General features: G+C 37.8%; 1 protein-coding gene across 1 annotated transcript in view; it reads left to right on the forward strand.

Annotated features, from left to right (window-relative positions):
• ADGRV1 (adhesion G protein-coupled receptor V1) overlaps positions 1 to 16742 on the forward strand; it is a 264845-nt gene that overhangs the window by 207697 nt on the left and 40406 nt on the right. The window contains exon 85 of the mRNA XM_031046194.2: positions 3049 to 3206. Within this exon, the coding sequence (XP_030902054.2) occupies positions 3049 to 3206 (158 nt within the window). The remainder of the gene's footprint in view (positions 1 to 3048; positions 3207 to 16742) is intronic.

A 16742-nucleotide genomic window follows, 5' to 3' on the forward strand; every position in this document is an offset into this window, starting at 1 on the left:
GTGTTTTTTTTTCTCATGCCCATTGCAGAAGGTGTGTATGTTAGCTGTAAGTTTGATGATTTTTTGGGGGCTATTACTCAGGTTCAAAACAAAAACCTTACAGTTACTTACCCAAGAAAGAAATACAAAAAATACTTCATTGTGCACCATGGCTCCATCTTTCATGGATTAAAGACTTACTTTACAAAGGGTGCCTGTTTAAAAAGGGAAAAAATAACTTGCTTGAAGGCTATCCTACAGGAGATAATGCTCTTCTTTAAACAAGTAAGGTTTGTAGTTATGTGGATCATTCCAGTTTCCACATCAGTCTTTCTAGGCCTTTTTCTGTAGAGTGGTTGTATTCTGGAACACCAACTTAGCTGATATTTTATGACACTTTTTTTTTATTCCCATCCAATGCTAGGAACATGAAACACACAGTAATTCCATGTGACAAATGTGTAATTGTAACAAAACAATACATATGTGCCCCCAGTGTCAAGTATAAGTGTTTTCAGTTGATCCCTATAATGATGTCCCATATGATTTCCAGCATAAAAGATATCTTTCAATATGTGTTATCACACTACTATATGTGAATTATATCTTACAGGAAGCAGTGTTCATCATTGAATTGCTCATCACTGCTTTCAAGAAAAAAAAATGTTAATATGTCTTTGTGTACTTCATTTATACAGAACTTTTCAGTGTCTTTTTGCTAGTGAGTACTTTGGGGTATTAGTAAAATTGATTAGTTTTTGTGGGGTTTCATTTTTATGCAGCTTTTGTTAACAATATAGTGTTCACAAAAAACTTTTGAGATGTTCAGATATTTTTGAAGAAGATACGGGATCTCTGAAATACAAAACTGCACCAAATTGAAAAAAAAAATACAGAATTTAGAACATAAATATGATTTCATAAGAGACTATACTTATCCTAAGATTCTTGGCTTCATTTTGATCATTAAAAGCAGATAGGTTATGGTAATGTGCCTTAATGTCTTAATGCTAGTTGGACCCACTCAAGAAGAAAAATAACTTTCATAGCTAAGAAATATTAAAAATTTAAAGGGTGAAATGAATCAGATGTTGTGTTCAAGAAACAAACATGTTGCCAGCAAGTCAGTGGAGGTGATCCTTACCCTCTGCTCAGCACTGGTAAGGCCATAGCTGGAGTCCTGTGAACAGTTTAGGGGTCCCCAGTACAAGAGAGACATGGACAGACTGAACAGAGTTCAGTAAAGGGCTAGAAAGATGAGTAAGGGCTGGAGCATCAATCCTATGAGGAAAGCTGAGAGAGGTGGGACTGTTCAACCTGGAGAAGGCTCCAGAGAATCTTCTTAATGAGTATAAACACCTGAAGGGAGAGTGCACAGAGAACAGACCCAGATGGTGGTTTCACTGTGAAGTTAACTGATTTGCCCAGAAAGGTCATGAAGTCTCCATCCTTGGAGACAGTAAAAAATATATTGAGACCCAGTCCTGGGACACTAGGTTTGTGTTTGAGAAGGAGGTTCAGACAAAATGATCTCCAGCAGCCTTTTCCTATTTCATCCGTTTTGTGCTTCTGTGAAAAGAACACCAATTACTCAGTAGAGAATCATAGAATCGTAAACTGGTTTGCATGGGGAGGGGCCTTAAAGCTCATTTAGTTCCACCCCTCTGCTATGGGCAGGGACACCTTCCACTAGACCAGGTTGCTCCAAGCTCTGTCCAACCTGGCCTTCCCTGTTTCTTGCTTACTTGTGCGGTGATGTTATCTGGTAGTACCTCAGCTTGGGGTCTGACAGAGCCTGTAGCTCCTTAAGAGAGTTGCAGAAGTTATCTAGATTCTGCTGGAAATTATGTTGGGATTCATTGATTATGCCCAACTGATGTTCTGAAAGAGCTGACAGAGAATGTAATCTTGACTTTCTGGACTTAGTACATGTGTCCACCTAAGCAAACGCTGAAGGTATACCAGGTGTATCAGCGAAACATGTACCCAGGACCTTCTCAGATGTATGTTGTCATACAGTCATAGAATCATGTAATGGTGTGTGTTGGAAGGGACCTTAAAGACCATTTAGTTGCAACATTCTGCCATGGGCAGGGGTGCCTTCCACTAGACTTGCGCAGGTTGCTCCAAGCTCCATCTAGCCTGGCCTCGAGCACTTCCCAGCATTGACTCTAAGCTTATTTAGCAGAGCTGACCTGACAAACAGAAGGGCTGGGTAAGTTACACCCTCTTAATAGGGATAGCAGTGACCACATACTCTCTAGACATACTGACTCCCAAGCTGTCCCCTGGGCTCCTCTGTTGTGCGTCATCTCTAGAGTAGGTCAGTGGCTGTAAAGCACATACTGATCTCCAGGGAGTTCACAGAAAACCCTGATCTCTCATGCTGTCAACAGCTCTTTTTAACTATCTTCTCCATATCCTTCAAGTCATCATCTAATATGTGTAATTTGACTCTTTTTTAGGAATAACTTTTATAAATAATTCTAACTTTAATAAATGGAAAGGATAAGGAGAGACAGGACAATTGAAAAAAAAAATGAGAGGGAGGAAGCATTTGGGTTCAGTGTGTGAGTGACATAATTTCTGACAACTTGAGGAGGAATAGTTATCTTGCCTTTAAGACTTGTTAATTTATTTTTAAAATGTAGTTCTGAAACATTAATTTGTGATTTCAGGAGCTAAGTATAGAAAATTACATAATGGCTTTTTAGACTTTGGTGAGTTAGGAGTGATCACATTAAATGAATATAACATGCGTGGAGTTTGTTAAAATATAATTTGTTCCATTGCAATAGTTTAAATCTCTCCAACAATGATTAGACTAAACTATAGCATGCATATTTTTAAGGTGCAAACGTTATATTCCTTAAGATATGATGAAGAGATAAGAACCAACAGAACCCAGTGCATCCTACCAAGGTTACTCTGATAACAGAGTTAGAGAATTTATGGTTTGGAGAGCATATCCTTCTTCAAAAATGTTTGGTTTTGAAATTTCACTCATGGACATTCAAGATATATCTTATGTTTATCAATAGCAATTTTTTTCATTTATTTTTCCATCAGGTGCTTCATTCCAAATGCCTACGCTGCGCTCTTCACTGCTGCTCTGGTGCCATTAATGTGCTTGGTAGTGGTTTTTGTGGTGTTCATCCATGCCTACCAGGTGACCCCACAATGGAAAGCATACGATGATATTTTCAGAGGAAGAACAAATGCTGCAGGTATGATTGGTTGGTTACCCTTATACAGACAAGTTAGACTTTCAGGATGGTACTGACTGTTCTCACCAGTTCAGAAAACACCACTAGAAACCACAGTTCAATAGGAGCCTACACACTTGTTTAATATTAGACATCACCGTTGCAGTCTGTGAAAGTACTTTAATGATGAAAGTTATGCAGATTCTTAACTGTTTTAGGAGGATGAAAATGTGTTAAACCTAAACCAAGGAGTCATTACCACTGGTTATGTCTAGTCTAGTCAAGAGAAGAGTGATAACACACAGCACCACCTTGCTTGGAGCATTATGTCCTGGTTTTGGTGGGGTACTGAACAACCCTGTCCCAGGGGGACTCTGGAAGGTCAGGAGCAACGACTGCTTGCACACATGGCAGCAATATGACCACACGCTCTGCTCCTCTGCTTGTCCTCAGGGGATCAGCACAACTCCTGGTGCTGGTGTTTTGCAGCATACTTGATGGCTGTGCATTAATGCACAGGCTGCGTGTTGGAGTATTTGGAGTTAATGGCTCTGTTTTGAAATGTCCCGGCACCACACACAACTGAAACATGCTTGAGAAAAAAAGATCTGTCTTGTGTAAAACAGGAAATATCGGTCGGTCTCGTCTGTCAGAACAATTTCTAGTACAATAATGTCCCCAAAATAAAGTTACAGCAGTTTAGATCAATAGCATAATAATAGGACTCTCTGCAGGAAGCACAGAATATTTCTTTTGTTTTCATGGTGTTTTGGGAAACAATCTGAGTTTTATAAACAAGTGCAAATATATTTATAATGTTTGGGTTATAAAATCTTATTTCTGTATGAGAAAATATAATAATATATGAGAATATATTATGGAAATATATTTATGAGAAATATATTCTTTTATGAGAAAATTAAACATAATCTGGATAGTTCTTAAAAGTATTAATTTCTATATTAGTGACAATATGTCATCTTGACTAAGAGCTGTATGAATTTGGATAAGGTCTGATAAACACAGCTTTTGATACCCAAGACCTTAGTTGCACTTTACTCTTTCATATCTCTCTGATATAAAAGGGACTGCCTGGAGCAATTGCAAAGGTAGCTCCTTATTCAGTCTATTTATTTATTTATAAATAGCATTTTGTTTTAGTCTCTTTAAGGACTGAGATTCCATACTCATATGTTAAAGGTTAAGTTTAGTCTCAGAGCAGTTAAACCAATGAAAGAAAAATACTGAATGTTGAAACAATACCATAAATAAAGTCGGCATGCAAAACAGCAGAAAGGACTAGCATGGGTTCTAGCTATATGACTAAAGATATGAAACAATAAGGTAGAAGCAAAACTTTGATTTAACATAGGATTCAGAGTGTTTTCTTTCTCTGGTAGAGTGCAGGCATGGTGTAGAGAATGCAGAAGGAAAAAATAAAAAATACAGGGTTCTGTAAAATGTCAGTAATAGTTTTGTGGGTTTTTTTAAAAGAAGCAAGTTGTAACTTTTACTACCCATGCATGCATGGCAAACTGGAGTTTTCCTAGGAGGAGGCTTTTGCAAACAGAAGTGCAAGTACATCGTGCCGTGTGGGTGAGAGCAAGTTGGAGAGAGGCTGGTTTAGAGATGAAGAATAGCTGTGTGCTGAGGTTTACGGTGCCTGGGGTTATATGAGGAATTTCTGTGTAGCTCTGTTTATAGTGTAAGCTTCTGGAAAAAGAGCTGGTGATTTATGTAGTTTTTAATGTTGTCTCTAATTACACAGCGTGGTACTAGCAGCTAACTACAGGCCTTTGACTTTCTGACTGAATATTTCCCTCCTGAAATTTGAGACGATGGTAGTACATTTATATTATTTTTAATATTTTATTGATATATTGTGCTTTTAAAGACATATTCAAAGGAGTTTGCAGTGGTGAAACCTATTACCCCTTTTAAATTTTGAATTTTTACTACTTGGAAAGTTTGAACGCTACCATATGACCCACTTTTTGGAGAAGTTCACTCCACTGCCTCCATGTTCTTACAAGCTCAGTGGGACCTGCTTTTGCTTTGGTAGTGTTATTTCAACAGCCTCAGAGAATGCTGTGGGAAACAACATCTTTCATAACAGCAAAGTTGCCTGCAGTCATGGCATGATGATATCTTGCTTCTGTAACAGAGTGTATCACACCCCCAGTGAGTTCTGGCTTCAGTGCCACTTACAAGATCCTATGGGGTAGGGAAATCTTTTGGCAGTGTTGCCTCCAGAAGTTGCACAGACACCCATTATTTTGCTGTTTTGTTATGGTAGTGAATATGCCAGGGTTTCTCTGTTTCATCCAAAACTAGAAGAAAGATGGAGCTACCAAGCAACAGTTATGTATGTTTAGTAGCTTATTTTTCTGGCTGTCATCTGCATATATTTGTTTATTTCCTGTTCAGTCGCTCACAACAATGAATTCCTACAGCAAGAAAAACCTTTCCCAGCCTCCAGCCTGAGGTTCAGTGCCCAAACCTTCACCACTCTGATCAGTACAGTATGTAATGATCAAACCCCCCAAATCACTGCTTCAGAAAGCTGTCTACTCTCCTTTAGTTACCCTTTTCTGAACAAGAATAAAATTCCAGCTGAATGACACTGTAAACAATTCTGACATATGAAGTGTAGAGAGGTGAAACAGACAAAAAATATTTTTAGATAACCTTTTGCTGTGGATACCTGTTTATTTAAATTCCAGGGTGCAGAGAGTATTGCAGGAAAGGAAATGTGGCTTTCATAGACATGTAATTACTATTTATACATAGATATTAATACAAACACCGATTTGCATGTGAATATTTAAACTAGTACTACTTACTCCCTTTCTGGGAAAGCTATCTTTTTACTGGCCCATCCCAGGTTCTCACCAATATCACATCCGCTACCATGCACCAGCCTCTGGGAAAATTGAACGGTACAATGGGCTGTTGAAAACTACACTGAGAGCAATGGGTGGGGGAACTTTCAAACTTTGGGATACACATTTACACATGCGGTACAGAAGGCTGTGACTGCGTCTGGCACTGGTAGCAATGCAGGGAAGGAGAATGGTGGAGGCCAGAATGGCCAAAGCAGCAGCACAAGTAACACAGCCCTACCATCTGCCATGGACTGATCCAAACTGCACTGAAACAGGGGCAAGTTCCAGTAAAAAGACAGCTAAAATTGCAGTGTGATTCAGATGACCTCATGTGGATTCTTCAGTAATTCATGCAAAACATTACTGAAAGCTGCCAATAAAAATAAAACAGCAAGGTCATTGGCTTGCATATTACCATAAAACAGGAAAAGGGGTTGGATATGCAGATCTGAAAGAAAAAAAAAGGTATCTGGCTTCTGAGTGTACATTCTTTTGATCATTTCATAGGTTATAGGAAAAATCTCTTAAACTATAACTGGTAATGTTGGTTTGTGATCTCTACTTGAGGAAGGCTATTACTAGCCTTAATAGAAATTTAATAGGAGTAGAAACAGTAAAGTTTATCCTCGTTTGTAGAGTATACAGTAGAGTATACAGTTGTTTTGTTGGTTTGTTTGTTGGGGTTTTTTTTTTAAATAAATCAAATATGTAGGTGGCTAAGTTAAAAAAATCAGGTAAAATTTTTTCTTACCCTCTTTTTCTGCTATTGTTGACTGTGAAACTTACCTTGTAAAGAAGGTTCATCTTGAACTATCCAGAGTCACAGAATTGTAGAATGGTTTGGATTGAAAGAGACCTTTGAAGCACATCTAGTTCCAACCCTACTGCCAAGGGAAGGGGCTCCTTTCACTACACCAGGTTGCTTAAAGCACAGAAATAGTCTTTATACCTCCTTGACCCAGCTCAAAGTTACCTAGTGTGTTTGGGGTTTATTTCAACTTATTCCCATTTTCTCTCCTCCTTCCACTATGCAGCACTTTGAATAGCACAGTGCACTGCCAGTGATGATTTGGACAAACAGTTATATGTTCAACCTGCTCACCTTCTTGCTGACCTCATATAGTGAAATTACAGAATGGTTTGGGTTGGAAAGGACATTGAAGAGCTCATCCAGTTCCAACCCCCCTGCTGTGGGAAGGGACACCTTCCACTAGACCAAGTAGACCAAGTTGCTCCAAGCCCCATCCAACCTGGCCTTGAACACTTATCTGAGTGACTCACAGCTTCTCTGGGCAACCTTACTGTAAAAAAACAGTCTTCTGTTTATACATTATAAATTATATATATATATTTTTTTTTCAGTTTAAAACCATTTCCCATTGATCTGTCACTACAAGCCCTTGTCAAAAATCTTTCTCCATCTTTTTATAGGACCTCTTTAAATATTGAAAGGCTACTCTAAAGTGTCCCTGGAGCCTTCTCTTCTCCAGGCTGAACAACCCCAACTCTCTCAGACTTTCCCTGTTGGACAAATGCTCCAGCCCTGTGATCATTTTTGTGGCCTCCTCTCTACTCTCTCTAGCAGGTCCATGTCTTTCTTGTGCTGGTGGACCCAGCCCTGGACTCAGTAGTCCAGATCATGATTCTTGTGATGCAGCCCAGGATCCAGTTGGATATCTGAGCTGCAGGCATACACTGCTGGGCCATGTGCAGCTCTTAATCTGTTTGTATTGCCCTGTCCTTCTCTGCAGGGCAGCCTCAGTTCTTTGTTGCCCACTCTAGACCAACACTGGTGACTGCCCTGTCCCAGGGGCAGGACCTTGCACTTGGCCTTGTTGGACTTCATGAAGTTCAAAGGAGCCCACTTCTGCAGGCAGTCAGGGACTGAATGGCATTCCTTTCCTCAAGCATATCAACTGCACCACTCAGCTTGTTACCATCCACAAACTTTCTGAGGGCACACTCAATCCTACTGTGTCATTAGTAAATATGTTGAATAGTACTTGTCACAGTATGGACCCCTGAAGGGCACTGCTTATTACTGATCTGCATTTGGATATTGAGTCCTTGACTACAATTCCTAATCCATTAAGTAGTTCATTTAGCAAACCCATATCTCTCCAGTTTAGAGACAATGATGTTGCATGGACCTAAATTAAAGGTCTTAGAAAAGTCAAGATAGATAACATCAGGTGCTTTCCCTTATCTACGAACACCGTCACTCCATCACTGAGGGCAACCAGATTAGTCTTCTACAGATGCAGGAATAAATTCTGTCTGCTGTGGTAAAGCATCTTCTGGAAGATAGGTAGCACTACAGTGTTTTACTATTTTGTTTTGTCTGTAGAAGCAGAGAGTTTTTATTAATCACACTAAAGTGGTCTTTTCAAAGTAGTTTAGTTACTAAAAGTAGAGTAATAATGCTAGTTTTCACCATACATATCTAAAAGAAAAAAAAATGCCCCTTGGTAACTGCAAAAAGGATCTTTGTGTACATAGTTAAATAGTTTCTCAGAAAACTGTAGGATGCAATTGTTTTTGGGTTTTTTTTTGCATATATTTATACACAGCTACTAATTTATTAGTTGTATCTCATTTTCTGGCATGCATGTATTCTTCCTAGTTCTCTACATTTACTCTAGGTACACCTGACCTGGGTTACATCTCCCATACGCTGTCCTGGTAGTTTCCAGGCTTTTAAAAAAGGACAGATAGCCTTTTTACGATTTTTTCCTTTTATTAATAGTTAATTCATTTGGCTGTGGGCTGTGGCCTTACCAGAAAGCTTATCATACTCTTTTCTTATGTTTGGGATATCACTTTAAAATAATATGATTAAAATAAGGTTGTAGTGGAGAATAAACACAAATAAATAGAATTTCTAAATCCTAATTTGGGCAACACATACATTTCTCATTGCCCTGTCTGGAGCACCAAATATGAGATTGCACTCTCATAGTCTTTTTAAGTGCTCCAGAATTGCTGTTATACTAGTCCTGTTTTTTTTACATGGTTGTGATTGGTATAGCTTGCTTAGTTAAGAGAATTTCCTTCAATAGTATAAGGCTAGAAGAAAGTGCAATGGGAGAGGCAAGAATCAATTATCTCTTAGAGCAGGCAGCATTTCCTCCTCAAAAGTTATTGTTGGAAAATAGTGTGGAAGTTGATTTACAAAGAATGTCAGCTCTACCCCTTGTAAACTCTTTAAAATATTTTCACAGTTTGAAAGAAAAGAGACTTCAATTTGAAGTGATAAACTGATTCAGTTTGCCAACCTTTCCTCAAATATGTTCCATTGACTGACTCTGCTGCTATTTATACAAATTCTCTTCTCAAAAGATAGCCTTGAAAGGGGCCAAGTCAGAAGAGTGCATTGATTAAACATCCTCTGCGTGAACTAATATTTAAGTCTGCAACAAGAATGATTGCTTTTGAAAGAAATCAAGTGGTATAAAGCAGGATGGTTGTGTTTGGCTGAAATAACAAGAGATGAATGTTTTTTCTTGAGTCCTAATATGCAAATATAGAAACTGGAAACAGCAATCAAATATACATTATTTTATTTTTTAACTGTTTGCTTAATCTTTGATAGTTTCACAAAAAGGTTTGAAAATATAATGAAAAATTTCGAATTGAAAAATCAGCTGCATTTTTTCTGATAATACCTTTGTGAATAGATGACTTCCACTTGTTGAAAAACATGTAAGTTCATCAACATAAACATAAGTTTTAAAAACAAACATAAGTTTTGTGCTCTGCACTTAAATATGCAGTAGAATTTACCTGATTCTGATCTCATAATCATATATGTGCCAGAATTAACTCTAAAGATTAAAACCTTATGTTGCCAAAATAGAACTTCATGAAGAATGCCTTAGATATTTAGCTGTAAAATTTTAACTACCTTCTTGTGTGTTCCTTCACATAAATTTCTTTAATATATTTACTGTCTTAGCAGTATGCAATTCCTGAGCATGAGACAACATGTTGGATGGTCCACCTATACCTACCACCATCTGACCTTCTCAAGAAACAAATAAGCCTTACAAAATACAAGACATTCCAACCATGCTTCTGTGCTCAGGAAACAATGCTGAGGACAGGGCTTTTGATTCTAAGTGAGAATGTATATCTAAACCTATGGTTGCTTGTCTTCCTTATCCTGTGAGCTATATGTTAAAATCTTTATCTCAAATTATAAGATACATATAATGTATCTAAGAGAATTGAAGAAACAGTGAATTGCAGGAGTTCTTTCATCTTGAGATGACAATATGCCTCTAGAAATCAAGAACCAGATGCTGGCTACCTCTGAACTTAAAGTTATGTACAGTATTCACAGTATTCATCACAGTCACACACTGGATACAATAATTTAGTCTGATAGTGCTCCAGGGGCTTTTCTTCTTTACAATTAGGAGAAAATAAAATATTTGCCTCCTAGGTTTTTACAAATGCAGGTAAGAAAGAATGCAAAAATATAATTACAAGCAAAAATAAAGAAGAAAGCTCTGAATAAGATAGTAACTTAAGTGCATTGTCTCCCTCATGTAGTTCAGATTGTTTGCTCTTCACTTCACATGCAACAATTAGCTTTCTTCCATTAAAGAAATCTGCATAAGCAAGTTGATTTGCATGAGTTATGCCTGTACAATTGTGAAGTTAGCACTCATTTAATATTTTGCATAATACTTGTAAATAATTTTATTATATGGAATAAGTAGGTTCAAATTTTTCTGTCTTTTTTTGTTTTGTGTTGTTCTGGGATTTGCCATGTTCCCTGAATAACCATAATAGCATAAGCTATAATAAGATGCCTGGTCTTTCATTTGATTATACCATAAAGTTGTATGAGAAAGTTTGCCAAAAAAAGATTTTGTAGTAGTGGTGTAGTATTTATGCTTATTGGGAGGTATGCTTCTCTTTTAGGAGTTTTTTTTTTTTTATTTCAAGCTCTTCCTTGCCACAAGGAGCAGCAAATAAAAAAAAAATATAAATGAACCAGAAATAATATTTCAACAGGTTTGTTGCTTGCTATTTTTATAAATTATAAGGAATGATTTTGTCCAATGGGATTTCATGGACATGCACCTACCTTCATGGACATGCTGTCTGACCTTCAGTTTCACCTACTGTTAAACTGTGCACATCCTTAACATTCCAGTCTGGAATCAGAAGTTTTGTCATGAGTCACAAATTGATTGCATGTCAGTGGTGGTGGTGGTATTTTCTTCTTTGAACTCTGTGGGGAAATCTGTTAGCCTTTTTCTTTTGGCCACAAAATCCTGTTATCAAACTCTTTTTTCTACAACAGTTGTGAAAAGCAACTGAATACATAGCCATCAGGATTTGGAGCACTGTTTTTCAAGCTTATTAAAAAAAAATCTTTTTTTGGCATTTTGTAGTTCTGTTGCTAAGTTTAAACCCATGAGTTCTGAAGCAATAGTCTGTAAATGTTTTACTAATTTAGGTGTCCCACAAATCTGTGAAATTCTGTGAAGCAAAACCTTCTTCCCAATCACTTAGGAAAAATGTTTGCAGAGGTCTTTCAGGTTTTGCAGTAGGTCTTTATGCCTAGCCAAGAATAATTAAAAACAATTAAAGTTGCATTATCAGTTTAACAACCTTAGGGGAAGACACGTAATAAATATTTAGAGGTAAACTCAAAGGATCATTAAAGCTGTATTATTTAATTGCTTCTTTTATTGACTTCCCTATTTTTAGAAAAAAAATTAAACACTTAGGTAATAGTAAAAGTCATAATATGGGCCCAGACAGTCCTGAGAATATAAACATTTGGATATGTCATGAAAGTGTAGTGCATTCTGTTAATTATCTAGATGTTTTCTGCAAAGACTTACTCAACATTGCTTTTTAGAGTTTTAGTATTATTTACTAATTGCAGTTTTATTAGTTTTTATTTGATTTACATTTTTTACTTCACAGATTCACTCTGCTGGAAAATTTTCTCTATAAAATCAGGTATGGAAGGAAGGAAGAAAGCCTTCAGCTAATCTACCTAACAGTTTCGTAACAAGACAGACTTAGTACATAAAGTTAAGGAGTAGTTGTAACTCTACAGACAGAAGAAACAGAAAAATGTCAATTCCAGAATATGAAGTTTAATTTCTTTTGAATTATATGTCTATTCTAGGTAGAAGATAATGCATTATCTTCTAAGCTATATAAGCTGATTCAAACTGAAAGAAAAATTGCATTTTTTTTCTGGGTATGACTTGGTAGCCATCACCAAAGCCTACCTGCTTGACTGAGCATGGTGTTCTGAAGGCACTAATCCTGGTATTGTAGAACCAGAAAGTTTGTGCTGAAAACACAAATTTGTGCTGAAAGGAACCTTAAATCTCATTCAGTTCCAACCCCCTGCCACAGGCAGGGACACTTTCCACTAAACCAGGTTGCTTCGAGTCCCATCCAACCTGGCCTTGAACACTGCCGGGGATGGGGCAGCCACAGCTTCTCTGGGCAACCTCTGCCAGGCCCTCACCACCCTCACAGGGAAGAACTTCTGCCTAAGAGCTCATCTCAATCTCTCCTATGTCAGGTTAAAGCCATTCCCCCTTGTCCTGTCCCTACGGGCCCTTGTCCAAAGCCTCTCTTGAGTTTTCTCCCTTTAGGATCTGCTCTAAGGTCCCCCAGAACCTTCTCTTCCCCAGGCTGAACAAACCCAGCTCTCTCAGCCTGTCTCCAGAGCAGAGCTGCTCCAGCCCTCACAGCATCTCTGGACTCACTCCAACAGCTCCTTGTCCCTCTTAGATGTGACTTCATTTCTGAAGTCATGCAGATGGTGTCTGAACGACAGTCTTACGGTGGTGAACTTCTTTGTGGACCTCAGTAAGCTGCTGCAACCTGCTTAGGTTGCAGTAGGTATAGACACATAAGCTTCATCATCAGATCATTTCGCTGCATAGGTCAGGACAGATGTCTTACAGTGCAGCAGATGAAACTTAAAACTGTCACTTATACCCTTTGTTTTCTTTGTGAAGTTTATTGCAGAAATATAAAATCGTGTGGGTTTATTTTGTTACAGATTTAAAACCACTGTAGATGAAAACATAGCTGTTTGACAATGTTCTGGGGTTTTTGTTTGCTTTTATTTCTTGTTCTTGCTTCTGTTATAAGGAAACCAGATAACAAACATGAGGCTGACAGCTCTTTCAGTTGAACAGTCTGGCATTTTATTACTTGAATCTTCAGCTGTTCCTGTGGAGTTCCTTGCCACTGGATACTCTGAATTATCCTAGTTCACCAAAATTGGTTCAACATGATTTTATGAAAGAGAAGTCCTCTGGAGATTGCTAAAGAGAAAGAAACTGGTTCAGAACCCTCCTGAGCTGTAAATGGAAGATTTGCTGGGAGAAGTACCACATCTGGACAGCTTTTCTGGCCCTTCTTGGTGACAAGGCCAGATAGATATTGTTTCATACCCCTCACAGCTCTTTTTAGGTTCCCATTGAGGTAATTGAATTTTTCTATCATTTTAATACTTTTTCATTTCATTAATTTTGTAATCTAATCCAAACTAAAATATTGCAGTCTCTTTTTTAAGTTCTCACCAGCATTTTTTCTATATAAATCACTGGAAAAAAAAACTTGTGTTTACTCTAAGAACTCCCCTGCTGTAGTAAAACTACAGGTTTGCCACCCATAAAAGCAAATTGCAGTGTACTGCAGCCCTCAGAACAGTAAGCATGGCATAAAAAATAAATTTTATAGATGAATTGGTAAGGAAAGTAATGTTTTCTCAGCAGTGTAGGAGAAATGAGAAACAGTGGGCACATAGTTGTTTGTTAAGTTAAATGCATGTAATTTCACCTAGTCAAATGCCAAGCTTGACTATGGTGAGTTTTCAAACCTAAACACTGTAACTACAGTTGCATAAGCTGTATTTACCTGTACTGAGTTATAAACTCTGCAAGTGTTTCTTAAGCTTGTATGTGGGGAAAAGGGAAGATATTTCAGGGAGAGAACATGAACTGTTAGGATGGCGATATGTGGATACATACATACATATATATATTTAAGCAGTGAATGGACTGATTGTTGCTTGAATAAAATCTTTCATTATTCCTAGTGCTAATAAAAGGCGTGGTAATGGTGTAAAAAAAATTGTTGACTGGCATGGTTTGAATGTATAATACCAAACAGAGTTGCTTGACTATGTCACAACTACATCACACTGATACTGAGTGGACTGTTCCGTGGAAGCCTTTGATCTGCTAAGGTTTACTCAAGTAGTCTGAAGACAGTTGCTTACACTGGATTTAAACTAAAAGTCATGTCAGTAAAGGTTCATCTACGCAGAAAAACCTTTTTTTAGAGTTGGAGTTTGGGAGGTGGTTGTTGGTTTTCTTTCCATATGAAGGAAACCACAGATAACTAGACTGTCTATTCTGGTTTATTTCAAGGCTATTTATTGGCACCCTTTTACTTTATGCAGTGTTGTTTTTACAAACTTAAAATAAATTGTTGCTGATATTCTGATGTTTGTTCTAGTCACTGAGCTTTTGTTTGATCAAAATATAACAAACTGTTTGAACAAAATAGATGAAGAGAATTCAAAGAGCTGAGACTTTAAATACTGCCAAAGTTTCAATTCTGCATTAACTCTTTACATACTGACAATAAAGCAATTGTTACTGAGAAAGATAAAATCAGAACTGTAAACTGTACCAGTGTTCAGCATACAGCAAAAAGCAGGTATCTTCAGATTTTTTCTTGGTAGCATGCATCTATAATCTGACATGTTTGTACAAATGACATTCATTACATAAGTTTCTATGAGCGTTACCTAAGATACACTCCACAGAGGTCTTGTTAGATTCAGTAAGCTTGATTCTGGTTTTACCTGTGGTAGCTTTATTCTGCTGATATGGCAGTGAATTTATCAAATTTCCCTCTCACACACACTTGAAGGTAATAAAGTCAGATCATTTTAGATCAAAAGTATATGATCGGTATACCATACTCGTCCATTTCCTTCAGGTTCATGTAAACAGCGATCTGTGGCTGCAACATTCTTGAGGTGCTAGCTTATGATTTATATCATGGTATTTTTTCTCAGGTAATGTTTATGCACTAAAAGCAGAAATCACGGTGTGTTAGCTTCTGGCATATTCTGCTGCCTGCAGTTTGTCCTCCCACAATTTGCTTTCTTCTCTCACCTGCTCCTACCTGAGCTGAACTGAATTGCAAAGTAATACAAGCCAAATCATTATTTGAACTACAGGAGACAATACTTCATTGCTCACTTTGGTCTGTGTACAGCATTTAGAATTTAATAGGTGATCATTAGTTGCTGCTCCATTATATCAGCTGAATTCCATAGGCAGATAAATATTTTTGCATGATTTTGAGATTTAAACAAAAGCTGGTAGCATTCCATTAATATCTGTTCACAAATAAATTAATGAGTTGCTCTAGAGATAATTACTAAATTTACCTTTAGAATTACCTTTAAAAAAGCAGCATTTTTTGCTGTATGGCTTGGGGTCTTTTTTTAAATTTTTATTTATTTCATTATTACAACCTTAGAAACTTTGAGGTTGCCAGTTCTTTGCTGTTCTTTTCTTTTTCATCAACATTGTAATTACACATCTAATAAGCATTAATTAATGCATGGAACGTAGGATAAAGAGAAATACTTTATGCTTTAATTCTTACTGTGCTACCTGGTGATTTAGTGGGCTTTGCATTTTCAGTTATTGTAAAAGCATTGTGATGTTGCTCATGTATATTAGTAGCTGTTAAAGTAAAGGTTGTTTCAACATCCACTGGTGCCACAAGGAGTTTTTCCATTTTGCACATGACATTTCGAGACAGCTGCTTTGTGTGCAAGGGATAATAGTGGCTCTGGAGTGTGATATGACAGACACATTGCATTTCTGTTCTGTTCATCTAACAAAATCAAGTTCATCCCAGATAAATAACAGAAGTACATAGTCTTAATCTTCTTCCCCTCATGCTGCTCTGAAAAATGCACATGTATTATTAAGACTAATGTTTGGGATCAGGGATACGTGGGAAGTCAGGAAGTCTCAGGCCTGTAGTAAATTTTGGCCAGACCTCTCCTTGCCATGGGAGAAGTGATTCAGGTGCTTAATAGACCTTGTCAACTAAGGTTATCCAGTCTGGCCTCCCAGAGGGCCTGTTTTGTATGTATTGATCATGTACAGATCGTTCTGATCTCCTTTAGTTCTGCTGCTGTGCTAAGGTACCAATAGCCACACTATCAGTACCTCAAGTCCCTATACCTCAAGTCCTGCTAGAGTTTCCTAGGTGCCCAGGGCTCCCATTCACTCAGAGAAAGCTAGCAATCCTGCATGCACAGAAACAGCGCTGTTTAGAAATGGCCAAACTGGTGTGGATTTATACCACAGAATCACAGGCTAGTTTAGGTTGCAAGGGACCTTAAAACTCACGCAGTTCCAACCCGCTGCCACCAGACAGGCACACGTTCCACTAGAGTAGGTTGCTCCAAGCCCCATCCAACCTGGCCATGAGCACTGCCAGGGATGGGGCAGCCACAACTTCCCTGGACAACCTCATAGTCTCACCACCTTCATATTGAAGAATCTGGGGCAGGAGAAGGGCTGATAGCTGGAGAGCAAACTGCAAGGTTGGATAGAGATGGCAAAACCAGGTCCTGTTTCAG

This window comes from Melopsittacus undulatus, chromosome Z (genome assembly GCF_012275295.1).
Source record: "Melopsittacus undulatus isolate bMelUnd1 chromosome Z, bMelUnd1.mat.Z, whole genome shotgun sequence".
NCBI classification, from domain to species: Eukaryota; Metazoa; Chordata; class Aves; order Psittaciformes; family Psittaculidae; genus Melopsittacus; species Melopsittacus undulatus.